General features: G+C 45.0%; 1 protein-coding gene across 1 annotated transcript in view; it reads left to right on the forward strand.

Moving 5' to 3' along the window:
* Positions 1–7995, forward strand: part of NBR1 (NBR1 autophagy cargo receptor) — a 20241-nt gene extending 12246 nt beyond the window's left edge. Inside the window, exons 9-19 of the mRNA XM_007449883.1 lie at positions 1–99; positions 746–955; positions 1602–1761; positions 1856–2146; positions 2807–2956; positions 3450–3525; positions 4188–4298; positions 4554–4718; positions 5974–6391; positions 7159–7253; positions 7934–7995. Coding sequence (XP_007449945.1) covers positions 1–99; positions 746–955; positions 1602–1761; positions 1856–2146; positions 2807–2956; positions 3450–3525; positions 4188–4298; positions 4554–4718; positions 5974–6391; positions 7159–7253; positions 7934–7995 — 1837 coding nt within the window. The remainder of the gene's footprint in view (positions 100–745; positions 956–1601; positions 1762–1855; positions 2147–2806; positions 2957–3449; positions 3526–4187; positions 4299–4553; positions 4719–5973; positions 6392–7158; positions 7254–7933) is intronic.
* Positions 7996–8097: the final 102 nt, after the last annotated feature.

Below are 8097 nucleotides of genomic sequence, written 5' to 3' on the forward strand. Positions count from 1 at the left end.
CCTGCTGAAGTTGCGGAGACCTGTTGTGGGTTCCTCTGAACCCTTCTCTCACTCGAGGTTCTCTACTCCTCGTCTTCCTGCTGCTCTGGAACAGGCCAGGTAAAACCATATGTGCATGGGATGCTTGTTCTCTTTTTGGTTTCTTGGTTTTGGTGACAGGGTGTGAATCACAAAACTACAAATAGTCTCCTGGGAATTCCCTGGCAGTCCAGTGGTTAGAACACCACGCTTCCACAGCAGGGGGCACGGGTTCGATCCCCGGTCGAGCAACTAAGGCCCCACATGCCGCATGGCGCAGCCAAAAACAAAACAAAAAATAGCAAATAGTCTCCTTAGTTCCCACTCCTTTCCAGTTGATGTGCAATGACAGGGATAATTATCCTCCAATGCTAATGTGATGGAAATGAGAACTATAGAAAGAAATTAAGAAACTAACCTAGAAGCTGACGCTGATGGAGACCACAAGTAGCTCAAAATAGCTTCAAGATTTTAAAAATATTTCTTCATTTATGTATTTAGGCTGCACCGGGTCTTAGTTGTGGCACTCAGGATCTTCACTGTGGCGTGGGGGATTTTTTTTTCTTTTTTTTTTTTTTGCAGCATGCATACGCAACCAGGGATTGAACCCGAGCCCCTGCATAGGGCGCACAGAGTCTTACCCACTGGACCACCAGGGAAGTTCCTGAATAGCTTCAAGATTTGTGTGTGAGATTTGTTTTTTAAGACTGTGTTTTTTATCTCACAGGCTCCAGAAACAGGTTGACAAGAACTTTCTTAAAGCAGAAAAGCAAAGGTTGCGAGCTGAGAAGAAACAGCGTAAAGCAGAGGTCAAGGAACTTAAAAAGCAGCTTAAACTCCACAGGAAGATTCATCTGTGGAATTCGATCCATGGGCTCCAGAGCCCCAAGTCTCCTTTGGGCCGACCCGAGAGCCTGCTGCAGTCTAACACCCCAATGTAAGCCCAGGGCCAGGGCGGGAGCCAGGACTTTAGGTCCAGCCCTCTAAAACTGGAACTTAAGCCAACTTCTGTCTTATTTATTGGTAACCCATAACACCCAAACCCTTAAAACTTCCCATTTTCCGATCCTAGTGTTCTTAAAGGGTGGTTTGGTAGTTATCTTTGACACTTGCTTTGTTGCCTTCTTTGGAAAAATAGAAACCAGTAAGGTTCAGAAACTGGCTGGTGTGACCTCTCTTCACTGGAGGCAGTCTGGATTTGAAGCAAAAGAAGCAAATATTTTAAGAGCCCAACTCTTTAGTTAATTTATGGACCCTTTTAGTTATCCTCACCATAGTTTTTTAGCTTAGGAGCTTAGGTCCCCTTAGGTTTTATTTTTGTTTTTGAGGTTGTTTTTTGGGGTTGTTTTGGGCGTACGGGATCTTAGTTCCCCAACCAGGGATTGAACCCGCACCCCCTGCAGTGCAAGCACGGAGTCCTAACCCCTGGACTGCCAGGGGATTCCCATTGTTAGTATTATTTTTAAGGCAAATGCATTGGTACATCCTCCAGGGTCACTGTCTGCATCTCAAACCACAGTACTGGGTATTCAGAAGACATCACACCCAGCAGCAAGTGACTAAATATTTGAATTTCTGTTCAGGCTCCCTTTGCAGCCCTGTGCCTCAGTTATGCCAACCCTCAGTGCAGCATTTGTGGATGAGAATTTGCCTGATGGGACTCACCTCCAGCCAGGAACCAAGTTTATCAAACACTGGAGGATGAAAAATACAGGAAATGTAAAGTGGAGTACAGACACGAAGGTATTTTTCCCCACAAAGCGTGAAGACGAAGTGATTTGAGGTGGCAGAGTATGTAACTGACAGGCTTTCTTTCTCTTGTCACTATTCTTTTCAGCTCAAGTTCATGTGGGGAAACCTGACTTTGGCTTCTACAGAAAAGAAGGATGTTTTGGTTCCCTGCCTAAAGGCCGGCCATGTGGGAGTTGTGTCTGTGGAGTTCATTGCCCCAACCCTGGAGGGAACATACACTTCCCATTGGCGTCTTTCTCACAAAGGCCAGCAGTTTGGGCCTCGGGTCTGGTGCAGTATCATAGTGGATCCTTTCCCCTCCACAGAGAGCTCTGATAACATTGAAAAGAGCATGATCAGCTCAAGCAAAGGTGATGATCTCACCTGCCAGCAAGAGGTGAGCATTGGAAGGGTGACTAAAACCAAAAGAGCCCACTCACAGCTGGTGGTTCTTCCAGAAGTCTGGAGAAGCCAGCTTCTCGCCTCCTTCGAACACAGCGTATGCTTATATTGGGACTAGTCCTCAGGGGCTTTGTTTGCATGTCCTTCGCATCTTGGTGCAGGCATCCCTCAGTGCTTTCGTATCTCTCTGTAGTGATGTGTGGCCAGCCTCTGTGCTGCACAAGGGAAAGCAGAGCTGCCTGGCCTGTGGGCCTGCTGAGCTGATGCCTTTGCTGCCTAACAGTCATCTCTCCTGTATATCCCTTGTTTATGTTTCCTAAATACTAATGAAGTCTAACCCTGGTTGTTACTTGGTGCACAGTTTTTTAAGGCAGCTTCCCTGTTTACTACTTAAATTTAGTTACCCAGTGTTAATGTCCTGGTTTTGACTGTTGTTTTTATGGTTAATCTAAGCTATTGTCATTAGGGGAAGCTAGGTGAAGGGGGTAATTAGTAACTCTGTACTGTTCTTGTAAGTTTTCTATAAGTCTAAAATTATAACAAAACAAAAAGTTTTAATACATGCAGTGCTTTTGTTTTTAGGGAGGCAGCTGTCAGTTTGCCTTTTGAGTTCTGTTGAGGGCTTAAAATGTGTCCCAATGGTTTCTCTCCATAGGAAGCTCTTCTTCCGGCTAAAGAAGAAATTCCACCTGGTGAAACAACTGAGCAAACAGAAGGGACAGGAACCTGCATCCCACAGAAGGCCAAAAATGCTGCCAGCGAGAGGGAGCTCTACATCCCATCTGTGGACCTTCTGACTGCCCAGGTGGAAGACTGAGCACTTTGAGGGGCGAGGGACAGAAAGCCCTGGGGAAAGAGTTCTTAACTTGTTGAAGAAAAGGTGGTAGAGCCATAGGTGGTGTTCAGGAAGTTAGAGATATGCCCACTCTGATCTAGTCAGATGTACTGAATGGCAAAATCATCACCAGTGGGAGCAGGCTGCTAAAGTAAATGTTTCGTCTTTGAATTGGGAACTTATCTTGTGCTTCCCACAACTTCCCTCTAGTTGCCTCTTCTTTTCTGCCTAACTGGTTCACCTTCACCCCCACTGCATTTGCTCTCTTTGCTGCCATTTGGTTATTTGAATGCCTACTTCCCATTTAACTCTTCTTCTTTTCACTTGACTGATGGGAGGCATGAATTTGAACAGCGTTGAATCTGGGATGATACAGAACTCAATGGCCTGCAGGACCCATCAAGACAAAACATGGCTCTAGCGTGTGCTGCGAATAGCCTAACCTTGTGCCTTTTTTTTTCAGGACCTGCTGTCCTTTGAGCTGTTGGATATAAATATTGTCCAAGAGTTGGAGAGAGTGCCCCACAACACCCCCGTGGGTAAGAATGTCACTCGGTCCACCTTGCTTATTTTATTAACAGCCTCAAAATACTGCACGCGGAGCGGCTGGGCCCATGAGCCATGGCTGCTGAGCCTGCACGTCCGGAGCCTGTGCTCCGCAACGGGAGAGGCCACAGCAGTGAGAGGCCCGCATACCGCAAAAAAATAAAATAAAATAAAATAAATACTGCAGCCCTGACTCTGGTAGGTAGTATTTTATTCTGAGGAAATAGTTGGCAAGGATTTCTCCCACAGTGTGACATTAAAACTGCACCCATTGGTTCATTTTCCTTCCTCTCCCTGTTGTCAGAGGCAACAATACCAGTTTGTGCGAAGTTTCCCCACCATAAAGGGACCCTCTTCTCCATTTTTCTCTGGATATTTGTGTCCCTTCGTTCCTTTGCATTCATGGCTCTTTGTCTTGGCCATGGTCTCCCAAAGCCAAACAACTGTTTATCATCCTTCCTGCATTGATGGATCTGTCTGAGATACTTGTGTGCCTAATGGTCTGGAGAAATTCTTTAGAACGCCTTGAAGTATACCTGGGTTTATTTTAGCCATGCAGGAGGCAAGAAGCCTATGAGCTGCTGCTTCTGGACACTGACTGTTGATGATGTGATGCTTTTTCGTGGTTGATGGTTCTCCTGTCTTCATTCTCCAGATATGACTCCCTGCATGTCTCCTCTGCCACATGACAGTCCTTTAATAGAGAAGCCAGGCTTGGGGCAGATACAGGAAGAGAGTGAAGGGGCGGGATTTAAAGAACTTCCTGGTAAGGGGTTAAATATTTGTAAAGTATTTGCATCCTCCCCTTCCATACCACACCCTGTTGTTACACGTACCCCCTACTAATCTTACCTTGCTGTGTGAGTGGGTTTTCTGTAGGATCTCATTTTTTGAAGTCTCCTCACCTTCACATGGCACCGATAGCAGCTATTCCTTGGCATCGCATCAGCATGGGTACATGACTGGAGAAAGATCTTCAACACTTTAAACACATTGCAGACAAAGTTCATGTCTTTTTCAGATTCCACAGTGTCAGTAAAGAAGAGGGCTGAGAACATTTCTTCAGTGGAGGAAGCAGAAGATGACCTGAGTGGGACCCAGTTCGTGTGTGAGACTGTAATCCGATCCCTTACCTTGGATGCTGCCCCGGATCACAAACCACCTTGCAGACAGAAGTCCACACACAGTGAGTGTCCCTGAATTCCCCACTGCCCCCCCCAAAACTGAGGTGATGCCTGACTTGTGGTTGCCAGACCTGAGCAGATAGAAGTGCTCTTCTTTACTGAGGGTAGTGGAGATAGCGGGGTCTGTGTTAGAGTTCGGGTCATGGTTGTTTCTTTGGGCTCTGCATATGCTACCTGACCATTTTATTTATAGCATCAGCAGCAAAGCAGCTACCGTAACTCATTTCTGTACTTCTTCAGGGGCAGAATTTCAGCTGCACACCACAGAGGAACAGCAGCCAGTTGTGCTGCCTGGATTCTGCAGTAAGGAGTCTTCTTGTAAGTTGACAGAGCCCCTCAGCAGAGACCCCCACTGGCAGCTGAGTTGTCTCCTTTGTCCAAGGGCAGCAGTCAGGAAATAGTGAGCAGAAACAGGAGCACCAGACTAAGTTTCTCAAGATTAAATTCTGCTGTAATAAATTTCTTTGTGGCAGAAATTTTTAGATGTCAGATAGGTAGAACCACTGTCATGTATTTCAAGTACTATCCAAAAACTCAAATTCTACTCCATCAAAATAATGTGAAAAAATGTCTTGTGTTTATTATAGTGAAATTTGACCTATACCTTTAAGCATGATTTATCTCACTTTTTCATTTATATACCTCTATTTAAACTGTATATTTTTTAAAATATATGTATTTCCTCACACATACTTGTGTACAAATGCATAACAAAAAAGTCTGGAAGGACTTACGCCAAAATGTTCACAGTAGTTATCTCTGTTAAGATTATAGGTACTTTTTTATTTCCTTTTTTTTTTCTCACCCATGTTTGCCAATTTTCTATCATGATTACTCATTACTTCGCAAAGAAGAGAAGGAAAGTAGTCATACAGTCCTGAAGTATTTACCACCAAACATTTTCTCTTCTTATAGCACTGTTAGCTAGTATATCAGTTTTGATTTGAACCCGTCTCAGTATGTTAACCATCACGTGAAGAGGAAAAGGGATGAGGCCTCCTTGTTTTAAGATTCATAGTGTTCTCAGAAGCCTCGATGTTTCTGCCAATGTTGTTTTTGTGAACTTTGGTTCTATGTGTCTTGGCGTAGGTTTAGAATATGGCCATGACTGTGGTTTCAGCAGCCCTTCCCTCTGGTTTGTCCCTGTCCTCTGGGTTTCATAATTACAGCTCATGACCTACAAGGCTTGGTGGGGTAAGGGTAGCACAGGGGCTGCTTTTAGCTTATACCTTAAAGTTGGTTGCTTTCATCCTTTAGTGAAATTTGCCCCACCCGAAGGGGGACCACTTGGAGATGGGAGGGAAGAGATTGTCCGTATTGTTGAAGAAGAAGCCGTCATGGAGGAGGAGGAGGAACTCAGAGATGAAGTCCAGAGTCAGTCCTCTGCTTCTTCGGAGGATTACATCATCATCCTGCCCGAGTGCTTTGACACCAGCCGCCCCCTGGGGGACTCCATGTACAGCTCTGCCCTCTCACAGCCAGGCCTGGAGCGAGGGGCTGAATGCGAGCCTGGGGTTGAGGCTGGGCAGGAACCAGTCGAGGCTGGGGAGAGACCCCCTGGAGGGGAGAACCAGCCACAGGGGCACAGCATCAATGACATCCTTATGACCTCACAGACTCTGGACACAGTGCCCCTGACCCCAGAGGTGGTAGGGCCTTCGCCACGGCTGCCCAGGTACCATCCACACCCCGCTCCGCTGGGCTGTTCTCCAGAGGTGGAATAAAGAGAGAGGACTCAACCTGATCTCAAAACCTGTTTCTTTGTCAGCAAGGGAAGAGTCTATTTCCCCTAGTAAAGTCTGATGAATAAAAGTTATACTTCCCAGTATTTGTGTATTCTGGATTTAAAGAAATACTTGTTTCAGTTAACCTTAATTACCTGAGTATAATCTATCTACTTATGTTTTGATCATTGAGAGCCAGTTTTTAAACACAAACATCCCTGGACCTTCCTCCCTGTTCTGTTGACTCATGGGCAAAGGCAGCAAAAACTCATTCTCATACTAATCCAAACAAAGTAGAATAAGAAGTTTAATCTGTTATGGAAACAAATATACTACAAAACCCAGATAGAAGTTACTATTTTTCTCTACTGGTTCTGTCTGTATCACTGGTCTCTCACAGTACGGAAAATGGTGGAGCCTTGTCTATAATTTAAAGCATTCTCCCAGGGAGCTAGATATTTTCTTTTATCAGCACCACTTGATACAGGGGGAAGTGACCAGACTGAAGCCAGTCTTTCTAGCTTGACTGTGGCTGAAGAGGAAAACCAGAAGAAGAATGAGCCCTTCTCACCTGATCCCTAAATTCAGACATGTGATCTGGATCAGAAATGTGAAGCTTCTGTAGAGAATTTGGCACTGCTGTGCTCTGTTTACTGTTTCTCCACCGTTACTGTAGGCGCCTTTTCAACTTACTTTCAATATTGTGTCTTTCTGAAAGGAGTCCTCCGTATGCACAGCATCATGGTTCCCCAGGAGTGGATTTACCAGTTACCGTACCAGAAGTTTTTTCAGTCCCTGATCAGAGCAGAGGAGGTAATGACCAGCCTGAGCTTTCTCTTTTTCTGTGCTCCTTTCTAATGGAACCAGGTATAAATAGGCACTCTATCTTTGTGATTTGTGGCAGTTTTTAGAAACTTGCCCTTTGACTTTTTCTGTGCTCCTGCCTCATACTCTTTTGTTCTGTCTTCTAGCTTAATATTTATTAAACGAGATCCCATAGAGGTTGGCATTGTGCTGTAGTGGGAAGAACACAGGCTTTGGGGCCAGACTAGTCTAGGCTCCAGCCTCAGCTCCACCTTTCTTCACCGTGTGACCTTGCAGTGGTTCAGCAGGGTTCTAAGACCTGAAGGTCTGTTTCCTTATCTACAAAATAAAGAGACTAGCACTTTGAAGTTGTGAGTAGACCCTCAAAGTCGCTTTCCTCTCGTCCTCAAAAAACAAAACCTGAAAGTACTTAAGAACTAATAAACTATTGTGATAGGATTATAGAATTAATTTTCCTGATTCACTAAACAGTCACCTTGCATTGCATTCTGAACAGTTGTCTTTAACATTTACTTAAATCACCTGCAAAATTTCTCAAAAAAGAAAGAAAAAGAGACTTTAATCGTTGCAATCAGATTGCCACCTGCCTCAAAAATACCCTTGCTGTGATTAGGAAACACCAGGTGTTTATGGATGCTGCATCTAACCAACAGCTCTTTTGCTTTTAGAGCTCAGAGGCTCATCAGGACTTGTAAACAGCAGACAGAAGAGCTCTGACCACTCAAGGTAACGAGGGCTTCCTTGTGCAGCCCCTCCTTCAGAAGCAGAGGGATATCCTAGTATTGCCTCCGCTTAAACGAGCCTCTCAGAGCATGTGCCACCTGCCGAGAGT

Source organism: Lipotes vexillifer, unplaced genomic scaffold (genome assembly GCF_000442215.2).
Source record: "Lipotes vexillifer unplaced genomic scaffold, Lipotes_vexillifer_v1.1 scaffold2106, whole genome shotgun sequence".
Classification (NCBI taxonomy): domain Eukaryota; kingdom Metazoa; phylum Chordata; class Mammalia; order Artiodactyla; family Lipotidae; genus Lipotes; species Lipotes vexillifer.